Source organism: Aotus nancymaae, unplaced genomic scaffold (assembly GCF_030222135.1).
Source record: "Aotus nancymaae isolate 86718 unplaced genomic scaffold, 86718_ANA_hifiasm-v0.15.2.pri h1tg000016l, whole genome shotgun sequence".
Lineage (NCBI taxonomy): Eukaryota > Metazoa > Chordata > Mammalia > Primates > Aotidae > Aotus > Aotus nancymaae.
In genome coordinates this window covers 20,285,252-20,302,440 of record NW_026988428.1, presented here as the reverse complement: position 1 = coordinate 20,302,440, position 17,189 = coordinate 20,285,252, and the positions used below count along the sequence as shown (strand labels likewise).

Below are 17,189 nucleotides of genomic sequence, written 5' to 3'. Positions count from 1 at the left end.
TGGACACTTTAGAAAATTTAATGAAGTTTGTGAAGTTATCCCAAGAAAAATCCACTCATGTGTGTAAATGTTCATGCCATTTATTTTTATTTTTGCATTTGATATTGAGTTATTTTACATACTACAAAGAATTATGTGACTCATTTTTCTTATAAAAATTGATGACCTCTTTCTAAATGAAACAATAAATGCAAATTACTAACCAAATCATATTTTTAAAAAAGGAAAAATAGTGTCTGCTAAAAATAGTTTTCAATGAGAAGCCTATTTTATTTGGCTTAGTAAGAAGTTAAAATTTAGGTTACTCTGGGACACTCTGCCTATGGGATAACACTGCTGTGTCTATGGAGCAGCTTCCACAACCCCTCAAAAAAGGAAGAAGTTAAAATTTAGAGTGATCCGTCCTTTATATGAAAATGTTGGTGTTATTTTTAGGATCCAAACAATTTTTCATCTGTTTTAATAGCAGTATGTGCTAAAAGTTGCAGCTCGCATAGCTTTCAGTATCAAACAGAATTAAATTCCCTATCAGAGCAGAGTAGACTTTTGTCAAGACACCTGAGCTTTCTCCAAGACACATCAAGGTGAATTCAGTTTCTACAAAACCCTTTGTCCTCAAGTCAAATGAAATTAATTTTGCAAAGGTTGGTGTCAACAATGCAGCCTTTGTCAGCAAGGGAAGATGTTTGAATCCTTCTTTCGATTTTAAGCAGTTAAGCAGAAGTAACCTTTAAAAGAGTTTTGCAGTCTTTACAGATGTTTGTAGATCTTCTCCATGGATAAACTGACATGTCTTTCTCATTTTCAACTCCTTTGCCCTCACTAAAATCTTTCTTTCAGCACATTCATGTCAATGGAAAGGTCACAAGATTTTACTTCTAATTTCTTTCTCCGAAATGGCAGGTGTTTCCAGAGCCACCCTACTAGACCAGAAAATGTGAAATTGAAAGACTGACCTAGGCCGGGCATGGTGGCTCATGCTTGTAATCCAAGCACTTTGGAGGCCAAGGTGGGCGCATCACCTGAGGTCGGGAGTTCAAGACCAGCCTGACCAACATGGGGAAACCCCGTCTTTAAAATAAAAAAAAAAAAAAAAAAAAAAAGACTGACCTCATTTTTTTTTTTTTTTTTTTGGCCTAACATCTACAAGGAAGTCCATCCATGAATAAACCTCGCTTGTTAAATTGTTTTAAGATTCAGCTCTCCTTTACTTAAAAAATATATAAAATGAAATTTCTGACCCAAGTTTAGCCAAGTGCATTAAAACTTATCCTTTGGAAAGCCAAAAACCTTCTAATAGTAAAAAGAACACATTTTACTTCATTTCCAAATAAAAACTTTTGAAACTCTAGATTTCAGGCTATGGCTGAGAAATTATTAGGCTGCTTTTAACAGAGCCCACAAAACATCATTTTAGGATGATTGTCAGAGTATTTCACACAAATGCATGCTGATGGTGAAGCCAATATGTCTCTGTGACAAGTGGAACCTCTGTCTTCACCAGATTAATCAATCTGGATCTTACATCCAGAAACTCCGTAACTCCATATGCACTCCATATGTACTTGCAGTATCAAGATTTTTGTTCCATTAGTTTTGGTTGACAAAGAAACTCTTTACTGCTGAGAGGAGGCAGCACACACACACACACACACACACACACACACACAACATTCAGGTGAGAGATAAAACTCAGAGTTTTACTGAAACAATAATAGTTTTCACTCATTTGCATGCCGAATGGGAATGACACAGCTGTTATTTTCACCATAACTAGCTTTGAAATATTGGCAAAATATCGGAGTTCAAGAGTAGGTTCTATCAAATGAACAGAGGTGCTATTTTAATTTTTTTTTATTCTAAGCAACCCACCAGCTCAAGCATTTCTAGAATACTTGAATTGATAAGCTTTCTCCAGTTATTTGTGGTTTCTTTTGATTGGAAACATGTCAAAACTTTCATGTTAGGGCAAATATAAGTTTTGGTAAATTTCCATCCTTTTAAAATTGAACTTCTTCTCTAGGGGAAAAAAGTCTATATTGTGTGATTTATTTTCAGGATGCTCAGAAATAAGCTTTCTTGACTTCATCCTATCATTGGCAGGAAACTTATCACACAAGAAACAGTCTGGCTTTTGTGTCCCATCACATTTAGCAATGCAAATAAAATCAAAGGAAATGTAGGAGCCATCAGCTTTCTTTTCTCTGACATTTGCCAACTTAAGCTAAAGTTTAATGTGAACAGAAAGAGATATGCACAAACATAACGTCAGATGCATTTTCATTAATTCTGATGAATGCAATGCCATTCTAGACGTCGTTGTACAAGAACAATAACTTTGGGTGAAAATACATGCTACCCTGTCCATGTTTAAAGGAAAACATTAACATATTTTAAAACATTAAAAATGTGGCTGGAGCAGCTGCTGCCGAGTCCAGATCCCACTGCCGTGTGCCCCCGACGCCCGCCCTACGTGCATTCCTGGATCCTTTTGGCTCCAAGTCCAAAATGGCAACTCTCAAGGATCAGCTGATTCATAATCTTCTAAAGGAAGAACAGATCCCCCAGAATAAGATTACAGTTGTTGAGGTTGGTGCTGTTGGCATGGCCTGTGCCATCAGTATCTTAATGAAGGACTTGGCAGATGAACTTGCTCTTGTTAATGTCACAGAAGACAAACTGAAGGGAGAGATGATGGATCTCCAACATGGTAGCCTTTTCCTTAGAACACCAAAGATTGTCTCTGGCAAAGACTAAAATGTAACTGCAAACTCCAAGCTGGTCATTATTACGGCTGGGGCACATCAGCAAGAGAGAGAAAGCTGTCTTAATTTGGTCCAGCGTAACGTGAACATCTTTAAATTCATCATTCCTAATATTGTAAAATACAGCCCGAACTGCAAGTTGCTTATTGTTTCAAATCCAGTGGGTATCTTGACCTATGTGGCTTGGAAGATAAGTGGCTTTCCCAAAAACCATGTTATTGGAAGTGGTTGCAATCTGGATTCAGCCTGATTCCATTACCTGATGGGGGAAAGGCTGGGAGTTCACCCATTAAGCTGTCATGGTGGGTCCTTGGGGAACATGGAGATTCCAGTGTGCCTGTATGGAGTGGAGTGAATGTTGCTGGTGTCTCCCTGAAGACTGCACCCAGATTTAGGGACTGACACAGATAAGGAACAGTGGAAAGAGGTTCACAAGCAGGTTGGTTGAGAGTGCTTACGAGGTGATCAGACTCAAAGGCTACATGAGTAGTGAATCCTGGGCCATTGGACTCTCTGTGGCAGATTTGGCAGAGACTATAATGAAGAATCAGGCGGGTGCACCCGATTTCCACCATGTTTAAGGGTCTCTATGGAATAAAGGATGATGTCTTCCTCATGTTCCTTGCATTTTGGGACAGAATGGAATCTCAGACGTTGTAAAGGTGACTCTGACTCCTGAGGAAGAGGCCTGTTTGAACAAGAGTGCGGATACACTTTGGGGGATCCAAAAAGAGCTGCAATTTTAGTCTTCTGATGTCATACCATTTCACTGTCTAGGCTACAACAGGAATTTAGCTGGAGGTTGTGCATGTTGTCCTTTTTATCTGATCTGTGATTAAAGCAGCAATATTTTAAGATGGACTGGGAAAAACATCAATTCCAGAAGTTAGAAATAGGAATGGTTTGTAAAGTGCTACAGCTATATTCTGATGCTGGATGGTGGTAATCTTGTGTAGTCCTAAACTGGTTAGTGTGAAATAGTTCTGCCACCTCTGAGGCACCACTGCCAATGCTGCACATGCTGCAGTTGCCCCTTGAGCCAGAGAGATGTTCATTTGTTATATAACTTCCTGGCTCCTTCACTGAACATGCCTAGTCCAACATTTTTTTCCCAGTCAGTCACATCCTGGCATTCAGTGTTAGATCCAATATCGCATGTCTTGTTCCAAAGGATCTTATTTTGTGAACTATATATATCAATAGCATACATTACTGTACAATGTAAAAATACCTACATATAAACAATGCAACCAACTATCCAAGTGTTACACCAACTAAAACCCCCAATAAACCTTGAGCAGTGAAAAAAAATTAAAAATGTTGAAAGATTAAATGCATTAAAAAACAAAAAAAAGTATTTTATTATAAATAATTTTTGCACAAAAAGCAAAGAAAACAAAATAAAGCTAAGTTAAATATACATATGTTTGCTCTTAACTTACAACATAAAGTCTGTATATGATCTTTAACTAAAATACCCCTTTTCTAAAGTAATCTGAAATATACCATCTAATCTCTGCTGTTGTTATAGGAAGTTTCCTGTATTACAAATGAGCCTATTTGTAATATTTGTGTATATCTAGTTATCATTGGTTATCTGCATTCTTCCATTTTTCATCCAGTGTTCTGGCGTGGGTAATTCCCTTGCCCTTTATCCCATCAAATATTGGGTGGTAAATCTCATGATACACATGTCTTTTCTCTTTATGTGGCTAAATATCACCAAGTCCTTAACTTCTTGTCATCTGACAAGGTATCCAGATCTCTTCTTATGCTGGCTGTCTTTTCCTACAAGCACTACAATGTATTAACATTTATCTTAAAATTTGAAGCCATCTATTTAAAAGTTTTGCATTTTTTTGGATGTTCAAAAACTACAGTACTATTCTTCTTATTATTCTTAACTATATTTCTATTAGAACATATTAAAATTTTAGTTTTTTGTCCCTAAATACATCAAGATTTGTACCAGAATAGCTACCATTTCTTAATCATCAACTCCTCAGGCTATGCACTATATTAGTCAGGTATGCCATGTGCTATCTCATTTTATTTAATCTTTCTGACAATCCTATGAAGTTATTATTGTCTTATTTTATCTTAAAAACCAAGATCACAGAAATTAAGTAACTTGGCACTAGATTACATAATGAAGTGCTCAAACAAGGATGTGAATACAGATTTGTCACAATCCATTGTCAATATTGTTTTCTGTACTTTTCCATTATACTACAATAATCCATGATTCAGTATCAGCTTTACTTCCCTCCCTCCCTCCTTCCTTCATCCCTTCTCTTTTCTCTCTCCTTCTTTCTCTTACTTTTTTCTTCTTCCCTTCATTTTTTCTTTTCAACCTTCACTCTCACCCATTCTTTCTTCCTCCAATTCCTCTTTCTCCTATTATCCTTATTTTATCTCATGTTGTCACTAATGAGCCAAGTATGTATTTTCTTAGGGTAATTCTGAATCTACTTTGTGTCACCCAACCAATCATTGGCTCTCTCATAAAGCTGATTAAGTTTTCCTTCTGTGTTTTTATCCACAGAGTAGATTAAGACATTGATAGACATTAATTTGAAGAGCATCAAGAACAAAAACTTGTGTTATAATGCTACTTCTCATATGGTTGTGGAAATAGGGTGAAATAGCTCAATATATTATAATTATTGATGGTGGGTTAATGAATATAAATATACTAGTCTTGTGTGTTTTCTTAGATTCAGCTTATAGAAACTACCATGTCTCTTTCTATCTGTTATTCATTCCCTGACTTACCAAAACACTACACTTAGGGATAATTTGGGACCCTACTCATTAATAATGATAGCATCCATTGATTGTGTATTTGTTGGCTACAACACACTGTACTAGGTAGCTGTACATATACGATATTTAATTAGCAGGATCAGTGCAAGACTGGTGGTATTAGTTCATTATTTTAAACTAAAAAAATACGGTTTTAGAGAAGGCAAAAATAAGCAGCCAAGTTGGGATTCAAACTTTGGTCAATTTGGCCACAACACTCCTCTAAGGACTTTGCTCTGTCTCTGATCTGACAGAATGTCTCATGGTGACCTTTCCCACATATCCCTCTTGGGAGGCATTGTGGTGAAAATTACCAGTTATTTCAAAAAAATATTTCTCACTGGGGACCAGGAGCACTTGAACAGTAAACTGACAGACTACAAATGTTTCTCCTATCTTGATTATATCTTTAAGTTCATAAAACAAAAAAATCCCTTTATAAAGATATGGTGTAAGATTTAGATGGAGTGGTGGGGGATGGTGCCAGGAGTGGTGCTAGAGGGTTAATGAGCTCTAGCCTCAGAAATTAAATAATAAAATTAGGAGAATATGAAAGATAAACAAGAAGCAAATAAAATTTGTAACCCAAGTTTCTCAAAATTTTTAAAACTGTGAACTGCTTAATGGCCATAGGTACTTATATTGGTTACAAATTTCATATAATTTTTAAAAGACATATCACAGTTTACATATTTTTAAAAACATTAATTTTGTTTTATAGTAATTAAAGGATTGATATTGCTTATAACATTTTTCCAAAGTAAATTTGGTTTGATCATTGTGTATCATCAGTTGGGGAACCCTGGGTAATGCTGAGGTACAATTGTCTCTAAACCTTGGGGATTTAAAGTAACAAAGGTTTATTTCTTGCTCAGACTACCTGTTCATGAAAGGTTAGCTAGAGCCTATATTTTTGTATTTTCTCATTCTTAAACCAAGACTGACTGATAATTTCTCATATAAAACATTACTAGTTGCCTAGTAAAGGGAAGAGAACATGGCAAGTCTTTTACTTACTCAAAGGCTTCCATGAAGAAGTGGAACATATAGCTTCTGCCACTCACATGTGATTGGCTAAAGCAGTTATCATAACCACAGATAGCTTTAGAGAGGGTGGAGAAATTCAACTGTAGCATGTACAAAGAAGTAGAGAACTGGCCCAATTTTGAAATCCTATTATCACAAAATGACAGTCATTCCATGTAGGGTTGATTTGTTTTCTTACTCTATAGTTCTACTACTTTAGAAAATACTAACATTCAATTTGGTGATTGGCCAAAGAAGGCAGTTTTTGGTGATTATGACATTTTGTTCTGCATTTTTGCTTCAAACCTGCATATAGCAGTTATAAATGTGGGAGTAAGTCCTTACAACAGACCACTGTTAACAGCACATCACCCTCCAGGTCACTGAGCACATCATCCTGAAAAGCAGGAGAATGAATATTTTACACCTTGGAAGATGATGATAGTACATAGATAGCTATTTTTTTATTACTTTGTTGCCACAAGAATTTCTTTGTATTCTGTTGCAGAAATTAGATGTCTTCTTAAAATATGATCACTTATACATTTATTGATTTTTTTTCTCTGAGGCACAAAGAACATGAAGTTTTGCAGGGGCAAAGTCTAACTCTTGACAATTGAGCTATTTGCACTGCAATTCAGTTCTCTTACAGAATTCTCTTATTCAAAAATCAACATTTCATAATTATCATATTTCACCCCTATTTATAAGTTTAAATTAATCCAGATAATTAATAAAATGTGAAGCTAAAGCTTGAAGTCATTTGAAATTACAGAAATGATTTTACTGAGAATATCAGTACTACAAAATATTTATTTCACCTCTCATTCAAAAACTTGTGTAAATGTGCCCTTATCAGCCTGCACATCTCATTACAGAAAAGTAGTATCATGTGTCAGCCCATTTCTCTGCCATGTTCTCTAAAATCACTTGCACAGATTAGATGCAATTTAAATATTGATCAGGGCTCTTTAGAGATCCTCCAGCAACAAAACACAATTAAGAAAAGTATTGCTTACCACTATCTGTATTCTGTGAATAAAGATGTGTGAGGATTTGCATTCAAGTATAAGTTATTTCTTGATAGAGGAATGCCTTTCTTAGTTGTACATGTAGATGGTGTTCCTTTGGTACTGATCTCAGCATATAGTTTTCATGCTTTCTTATGGGTTATAGAAAAAAACAGTTAAGGGAACTTCTAATCTCTTTTAAGGCCATCTATTTTTAGTTAAAAAATAACATTTTATCAAACTCTTCTCTTCATATAGGTGCTGCATATACGTCAGGAGCTGATTCCGTGGTTTCATCCAAATGTAAAGCAAAATATGGAATTATTTCAACATATAATAATAGCTACTGTTACACTTATGTAAGACAATAAAAATATTTTGGCAAAAGCTTGTCCTGCTTTCTTTTTTAAGCATAATTTGTGTTTTACAATCTTGTTGGCAAAAGTGTGACCTGTATCTGCTTTTGCTCTGGTGAGTGCAACTAAGAATGATGTCACTGTCATTTTTTGGTCTTTTCTCTGTTTTGCATGACAACATTAATAACTTTCACAAGGAAAAGTATTAACTAGCAAATATTTTTGAGAAACTCAGATAACTACAAAAATTCTGAGCATTATTTGAATAAAAACCAAAACTTCAAAGTCCTTTTTTTTTTTTTTGCCAGTATTACAATCAGCACTCAAGATACCAGGAGAGGAAGTATTCTAGGCTCACTAAAATGTAACTTTAAGACATTTATTATCATACTTTATTGCTGCACTATTCTTGACTGGCATTTGGTTTCACCTGCCTGGCAACATGCATTCATATTTCATATTTTAATCGAAGAACTTTTCACTAATAAGATTCATAATACTATTCAGAATTGTTGTTTATATATTGCTATATTTCCCACAGTAAATGTAAATCAACACAATAAGAATAATAAAGAAAATTTCAAACTTAGCGAATAGAAACAACATCATACAAATGGCACGAAATGTTAGGCAAGATGAAATAATCTTTTACAATTCCTGAGTAACATGCATTGCCTTTAAGAACAAAATTATTATTAAGGACTTTGTTGTAAACATAAAATTAATCTTACTAGTTCAAATTTATAAAATGTAAGGTAGATAAATTACATCTTCTGCTTTCCTTGTAAAAATGTCAGTCTGTTTATAAATCAGTTATAGACGTCAATGGACTACCAATGATGCAAATACAATCTACCATAGGAAGAGTTTGTTAGATATATTTATAATGCCTATACAAAGCCCTCATGTTTATTTTCCTTTTCAATTTCATTCTCTTTTACCTTAGCAAACTCTAAAACGAAAGGCTACTGTGTTTATTTGAATGGATATCTATACCACATTTACATTTCCAGACCCAACTTCTTCCCCAATCTTCAGACTTAGATGCCTGTTAAACATCTCTACTTGGATATCTCAAAACCATTATCAACTTACTATGTCCATAACGGAGCTCTTGGATAGTCTTCTGCAAAACTAGTCCACCTTATTATAACATCATTCATTCAAGTGCTCAAGCCCAAACCTAAGATTCAATAGAGTTTTCTTTCTTTGACATCCCACTGTGCCATCTGTTTCATTAACAATTTCTGTTTACTTTGCACTCAAAAAATATATCTAGAATCATACAACTTCCCATTTTGCAGTGCTGCCACCTTTGTCCAAGTTGCTATCATCTCATCTCTCATTCAATCTATTCATTACTTTATCACTAGTCTCTCTTTGTTTCAACTTTTGTACTCACACTTGTAGTCTCATCATAGCATCCAGACAGACATTTTCAAAAACCAAATAAAATCAGGCCAGAACTCTCCAGGGGATTCCTATAATGCTTAGAATGAAATCCAATGTACTTACTATATGGCCTTCTAGGCCTATGTGTTCTGTTCTCCAGCTACCTCTAGGGAGCCTACCTTGCTAATTCTACTGCACACAGAGTAGCTTTTGGTTTTTGCACTTGTGATTTCTTCTGTCTGAAACACTATGACTCCTGACATTTGTATGACTGTTCCATTACTTTAAGTAGTTTTTGTTCCTGATCACATTAAATAATAGAGCTTCAACCTAGTCCCTCTAATCCTACTTTATTTCCCTCCAGTCTTGTCACTCTGATATTGTACTGTATAGTTATTTATCATAGTTTTCTGTCACTAGATTGTGAGTTCCATGGTGGTAGAGACTTTGAATTAATCATAAGCCATATACCCAGTGAGCAGAGGTATATATTTGATGTATCCTATCCTTTGGTTAGTTCTGTGGAGAGCAGAATGCTAAGACATAGAAAAGATGGTAGAGTCTCTAAAAAAGAAAAATCGGTCATCAGATTTCGGAGGAATGGCACTCAGTGAAGGAAGAAAACAGTGTATAGGCAATTTGGCCTTGGTCTACAGAGTGAACACAGGAGTGACAACTGTAACCAAGAAGACGCTCATATGGTTTTCAGATGTCTTATACCTTTCCCACTGAGGGGAAGCTAGTGGCAAAGAATCCATATGCTGAGAAATCTTCTTACAGCCTTCAATCAAATTTATACGTTAAAACTTGGAAACATTATTATGGTTATGTACTTAAGCTGTGTTCAATATTAACAAAAATTAAATAGTGAACACTTCACCTGACAAATTTAGCACAAGCACAGCATAAGTCAACAAATTCCAACAAAGGTCAAATTTTACATGCATTGCATGGGCACCAGTTTAAATCTGTAGTGAGAAGTTTTGTATGTCTCTACCTTGGTCTTTCCTGCACAGTAACTAAACTGGTATTGTTGAGGCAGAAGAGAATACATTAGCCACAGAGGAGCTGTAAAGAGAAGGGAGTGTGACACAAGCATGCATGAGAGGTGCCTGCCCTATGCTACAATAAACTCTCTTAATAGTCACTGGGTTCAACTGACTTTGGAGAGAAAAACAGTAGGTGATTCATCACTGAAGACTTTTGACAGGGAAAATGGATTTATGGACTTTAGGTTCTAACTAATGAATTATTACCTGGTTCCTGATGGGGAAGGAATAATGTGTTACCAAGTAAAACAACATAGCTTATAGATCTCAAGTGGCTTCTTCTAACCAACTAAATTCATTAGTTGAATGCTCAATCCTACCACAAGTCAATACAAAATTCAAATAGGCATTTCAACATACTTGTTTCACCTTAGTCTTCTTAAAACCATTAGTCAAGAAAGCATTACAAAGATTTGCTAGAAAGGCATACCAACCTATCTGTGTATTTTCCATTATTGCCTTAAACAGTAATGTTTAGTCAGTAGGAGGTTACTACTTCAGATTTATCTGGGGAAGAATTAGTTGGACGTTCTTCTTAGACAAACTCAGCCCCCATTAATGGTAACTATTTCTACCTGAATTTCCAGGTGGCTTCATGTGACCCCTAAATAGCATAGACTACATGCAACAATCACCTGCTAGGTAATTCCTTCACTGGTACCAGAAGATCAACATTTGGTTTTATGTGAATGTATAAATCCTGGCTGGATCTAATTTAGCAGACTGAATTATATTTTATCGTCTGTCCAGGGAGCTAAAAACAGAAAATTAAAATGTAGTTCCAATCTTAACAATTTCAACTGTTTGTGTAGAAAAAAAACATGTTTTCTACGCAGAAGACATATGGCTGAATTTAGTTATTAAAATTGTAGTGCCATACCTCTCGAATAGCTGTACAAAACTCACTCTGAAGCACTTTTTTGAGGGATTGTAGCTTGTGCACTGGTACTTCTCCAGATTCCTGTAGTTTTTCCAGTAATTCAATTGCTCTTGCAACATCTGAATGAAAAAAAATCAAAATAGAGAAACCTAGAATAAACTGTATCTCATCAGCAAAGTACCATTATTCCAATTGGATGATGACATTGAAAAGCAAGTGGAATTAAACTGCAAAATCAGGATTTATAATTCATAGCTTATTGGTCTCATTTTTTGGTAAAAGGTCATTTTAATTTGTGCCACACATTTGTTACTCCATACATCTTCTTTGATGGGATTTCATGTATGTTACGTGTGTCATACAAATGAGTCTGAATATTCTGTCAGTAAAGAAGAGCTGGAAACAAGTCTATTATTTATTCTGATAACTGCAACAACCAAACTAATTATGTCAATTTTACCTCTGAGATGCTTCTTTTCAGGTTGACCTTTCCTTTCTCATTTCATTTGTCACAGTGGCAACATTACATGTATTAGTATGATGAATGGATTGATGTGCATCTCCCCAGTTTGTCCATAAACTCCTTCAGGATGGGAACTTGTCTGGTTTGGTCACCATTGTATCCTCAGGGTATGGTATATTACAGTGAATAAAGTTAATGGAATCTTTCCATTTCACCGCCATTGCATTATTCCAGACCCTCGTCATCTCTCCTCGTCCAATTGGAATTATTTCTTCTCCTCCAGACTCTTCATGCAGTCCACAAAATTATCTTCCTAAAACAAAAGACTGATCATGCACCCACCTACCAGCCTTTAGAACCTACTACCAGCCTTTAGAACATTACTAAGCAATAGCAATTATTTTAAATGCTTCTCTTTCACTTGACAATTTCAAAGGTTAATGTATTGAGAAACGTATAGTCTTTATAGCCATAAACCTTAAAATTCCCTGGATTATTTCATATTGCCAAGAGAAAATAATACAATAAAAATCTATTTAAAAATTCTTATGGGTGATCTCTTCTACCCTTGTTGTTGCAATTAATAACTCACTGAAAAGCCAATTAAAATTTTATGTTATAGGGCATGAGGTTTTTGATTCCTAGGTGCCCAGCACCAGAAAGCGTCCTACATCCCTGCCATCAGCTTATAAATTTATCCATTTACCCATCCATCTAGTAATTTGAGTTTCTGTTATTAATGCTTCGGGCCAGCTTAACAAGAATATGATACTTGCTTTCAAAGCTTGCAATCTAATGAGAAAGAAATATAATAGCATAGCCACCTATAATAAAATTGTTAGCACTTCAGAATCTGGGAGGGGTTAGCATAGGTGTATGTATCTAACTGAATAAAATAACAAAAAGTGACTTTGAGGGAGACTGTTTTTGAAATAGTCATTTTGATTGCCAGTAGTGGGCCAAAGTAGCATAAATCATTAAATCAATGTGACACTTCCAGTTTCCAAGGTCTATCTTTCAGTACACAAACGGGAAGTCTACATAGTCAATTGGACAATGCCAGACACTCCCACAATCAATAAAGTACCTAGTTGAGATTTTATGCATTTCTAACTGCAAAAAATACTCTACCTAGGCTGTAGTAAGCCATGATTACACCACTGGACTCCAGCCTAGGAGACAAAGTGAGACCCTATCTCTAAAACAACAACAATAACAATTCCCCTAAAACTCACTCTTCTCTTCCTTTTTTTCCATATTTCCATTAATTACTTCCCCCAGACAAGCCATCCTCTCAAGCTAAACTATGGTGTCTTTCACACTCCCTCCTGCATGCAGATAGTCGGCAGGTGCGGTAGATTCTATATTGGAATTGCCTTTTGAAAAGAGCCCCTTCACTCTCAGGGAAGTCTTCATCATTTCTCACTTGCAGTACTGGAACATCTAACCTATCTCCTTTAAATTAGTCTTCTTTTTCAGTCCATCTGCCACATTGCTTCCACAGTAATGGCCTTGAATGGTAAACCTAATTATTATTTTCCTGCACATAAAACCTTCCCTGGCTTCCCACTCTCTACAGAGTAAAGTTCAGAGCACTTAGGGTTACATATAAGGACCTTAACAGCCAACTTCTCGCTCATCTCAGAACACCTCCTCCTGTCCATCCTACAGCTGGGCCATGGAAAATTTTCGCTATTTCTAGTACATGTCACAGAATTCCACACCTCTATGTCTTGGCACATATCATCCCCTGTCCCTGAAATGCAATTCATTTATTCACACAGTACTGCTAGCCTTTGGCTGTGTGCAGGAGACAGCCCTTTCTCTTGCTTCCATGGAACTCACAGGCTTAAGGGGAAGGGGTCATAGACATGCAATAAAGTTGGCGTGTTCTATAAATGAAGCACTATGGGCTTGTCTATGGATGTATAACAAAGACAGTTATCATCATCAAAGAAGTTAGGGACGATCTATTTGTGGAAATAACTGCTAAGCAGAGTCCTAGGTAGGAGGTGTAAGTGGAGAAAGAGGAAAGAATATTCAAGACAAAGGGAATAAATGCAGATCAAAGGCTTGCTAAGAGAGTGTGGGATATTCAAAGAAATGAAAGGCGTTTATTATAGCGAAAGCTGAAACAGGGCGAGAGTAGCAAGAGATAAGTGGAGAGAGAAATCACATCGTGGTGAGTGTTTAAGGCCATATAAGGGCAGACTTGGCTTAAAAATCATCTTCTCAACAATGTCTTCTCTGACTCTCCGAAGCAGCTTCAGTTGCTAACATGTCTGCATTTCTACAATTCTTTGTTCACCCATCTATTTTAATAGTCACTACCCGCTGTTTGCATGCACGTCTCCCTCCTTTATCTCCATGAATGTATACACTTCTTCAGATGTCAGGAACGAAATATCTTATTGCATTCACAGAATTCCATCGCTCTATGTCTTGGCACCTATCATCCCTGTTCCTGAAATGCAGAGTACCTAACAAATATTAAGTGTTTAATGCACATTTTTTGAATGAATGATGGATTAATTGATGAGACTGGCTCAGAAGTCAGATGTTAGATGTCTGTGTCTGCGTGGACCTATAACTTCTCGTGAATCTAGTCCAGATCAGCCTTGGTGAAGCCTTGCTTGGATCTGGGCTAGGAGAAAAAGGCAAGCCTAAATCTGCAGCCTGAAGAGTATTAGAGACGACACTGGGGAAAGTCCAGAAAAATTGAAAATGACACTAACCTGAATATTTAGTGGTTCTCAATCTGGGCTGTGCATTGAAATTATCTAGGGTGCATTTAGAAGCTATTAATGCCCGAGACCCATGCCAAACAAATGAAGCCAGAATCTGCAGAACAGTGGTTCTCAACCCTAACTGCGTATTAGAATCAACCGGAGAGCTTTAGAAAACACGAATGCCTCGGTCGGTTGCACCTGGAGAGTTTCTGATGTGATTGGCACAGAGTGTGGGGCTGAGCATGGGGCTTTTTAAAGTCCTTCAGGTGATGCTAAAGTGCAGCCAAGGTTGAGACCACTGCTCTAGTTCGCATGGGCATTTTTTAAAGCCACTATGTGATTCTAATATGAAGCTAGGTTTGAGAACCTCTGCTACAGATTATTGGTTCTAAACATGAATGTGTTTAAGAATCATCCAGAGTGCTTATTGAAATGCAGGTGCCTAATCCTCACCCCATTTGAGAGATGTTAATTCAGGAGATGTGAGAATGAGGCCCAGGAGTATGCCTTGTAAGCACATGCTCAAAGTGATTTTCTAATGGTTAGTTTACAGACCCCAGAGAGAGAAAAGTGAACGAAATGATTTTTTTTTTTTTTTAGATTTCTTTCATTCCAGAATTCCAGGAACTCTTGTACTCTCTATTACTCTTTAATACGGTGTGTAACATGGTACTGAATGGGATTCTTTGAGCAGTTTCAGAATTAGTCATAACAGCCCACAGATGACAGCAATTAGTGTTAAGGAGGTTGTTAGCAAAGGTGCTCATTGGAATCACCTGTGAAGTTTTTTACCTGACTACTACCCCAGATCAATTAACTCGAAATTTCTAGGAGTAGGATCTACTAAACAAGTTGTTGGTTTTTTAATTTCCTGTTTTTAGTTTCCACATGATTTCTAAGACCATCGAGAGCTGAGAAAAGTATTACTCAAAAAAGAGCCATCAAGGAAACCAGACATGTCTCCATTAAGACTTATAAAAGCTGAGCTGACCCTGTTATGGTCTGAGCTGACCACAGGCCTTTCCCAGTCCTTGTAAGAGGTCACTAGGAGATGAGAGAAAATTCAAGAATTGTTACATCATTAATTTGAGACAGTACTGGGTCTTTTGCTTCTCTTCCAACAACTAAGTAAAGAAGGTTCTGACACGAACAATTGTAGCTACTGGGTGTGCCTGAAAGAAGGGAGACTAGCATCTCTTTCCTGGTGGCATAGGCAATGAACTTGGTGACCCACTTGCCCTCTCTGTCTGAGCAGAGGGAGACAGCTGAAAAGCAGTGCCCACTGGAGCCTAAAGCATCTTGGGAGTACCCCTTAAACCATCTTGGGGTACCCCTTAAACATCTTGCAGGTACCCCTTAAACCATCTTGCAGGGACCCCTCCAAGGGAGTCTTGCAGTATAGTATCAGGGATACACAGCAGGTGGCAAAAGCCAAAGGAAGTCTGAAAACCAGAAGTGGGGGAGATCAAGTTCCTCCAGCCAGGCCTAGCCGTTCTGGAAACAAATAGGTGGGAGTAAGAAATGGACATGAGACTGGAGTTTTAAACAGAATTCTGATTCCCTTAAGTGCTGTAAGACTATCAGAAATCTGCAAGGCCAGGTTCTAGAAGGAAGCAAAGAACGCTTTGAGTCAGCAAAATACTTTTATTCTTAAATCTGTTGGAATAAAGTGTGTGTGGTTTATTTATAACAGTTTCCTTAAGGTTCTTGTTCAGAACCTCCTCATGCTTGTTTTATGAAACTCTTCTATCACATTTGATTAGTAACATAGAAGTTGCAGTTTACTAGTACAACCCAGATCAAGAGGAATATTAGATAAAGACTGGGGAGGCTGCCGGATAAGAACAACGAAAGCAAGAAAGATTTTTTTTTCCCTAGAACCTCCTCCTACTGTCTGCAACTCTGATGAATACCACTCTCTCGATGCATAAGGCAAATACTTGCATATTACACTTGCCCCTTTACCCTCCCTCATACTCCCCATTCCATTAATCCTTACTTCTAAAAGCAATAATAACTGTAGGAAACTTTTACTGAACATCTATGATGTCGGGGTCATTGTATGCTAAGAGCTTTGCATTTTTAACCCATTTTATCCTTATAACAATCCTTATAATGCAAATGAAATATTGAGACTTAGAGAGAGTTTAAATAATTCACTAACAAGTAGGAAATCTGGGTTTGGAGTCTAGATCTGAGTGATTCTAAACCCTGTGTCTATTATTTTTATTTCAATCATGGCTTTACTTTTAGAAGCTTTTTCTTTGACATTCTGTACTTCTACCACAGCTTTGTACTGCAGGCTTTCTTGGTCAGAGGCTGAGTTCTTAATCTTCCTCGCCTCAATAAAGATTCACCTTTATTCTATTTATCAGTATAACTCTCACAGGTAGCATTCAGTGATCATCAGAATCACCTGGAGAGTTTTTAAATGATAGCCTCGAGTGGTTCTTAGCCTTCGTTGCCCAGTCGAATTACCTGGGAGCCCTAAAAACACAGATACCTGGATCTTACTTCCCCATATATACCTGTATTTCTGACTTCCTTGCTCTGGGGAATGACCCAGGAATCAGGATTTTAAGGCACCAGTGATTATAATCTATAGTCATGTTGTGAATCACTGATGTCTAGCCCTGAGGTACACACTGGGAATTCTCATGTTACTTCTAGTACTAATTACTGTCAATGTTACTTATAGTACTAATTACTGTCAC

At 36.8% G+C, this 17,189-nt stretch overlaps 1 protein-coding gene and 1 pseudogene across 1 annotated transcript in view; one reads left to right on the top strand and one right to left on the bottom strand.

Annotated features, from left to right (window-relative positions):
* LIN7A (lin-7 homolog A, crumbs cell polarity complex component) overlaps positions 1–17,189 on the bottom strand; it is a 144,599-nt gene that overhangs the window by 81,652 nt on the left and 45,758 nt on the right. The window contains exon 2 of the mRNA XM_012442094.3: positions 11,284–11,402. Within this exon, the coding sequence (XP_012297517.1) occupies positions 11,284–11,402 (119 nt within the window). The remainder of the gene's footprint in view (positions 1–11,283; positions 11,403–17,189) is intronic.
* LOC105709911 (L-lactate dehydrogenase A chain-like) lies at positions 2,509–3,511 on the top strand (annotated as a pseudogene).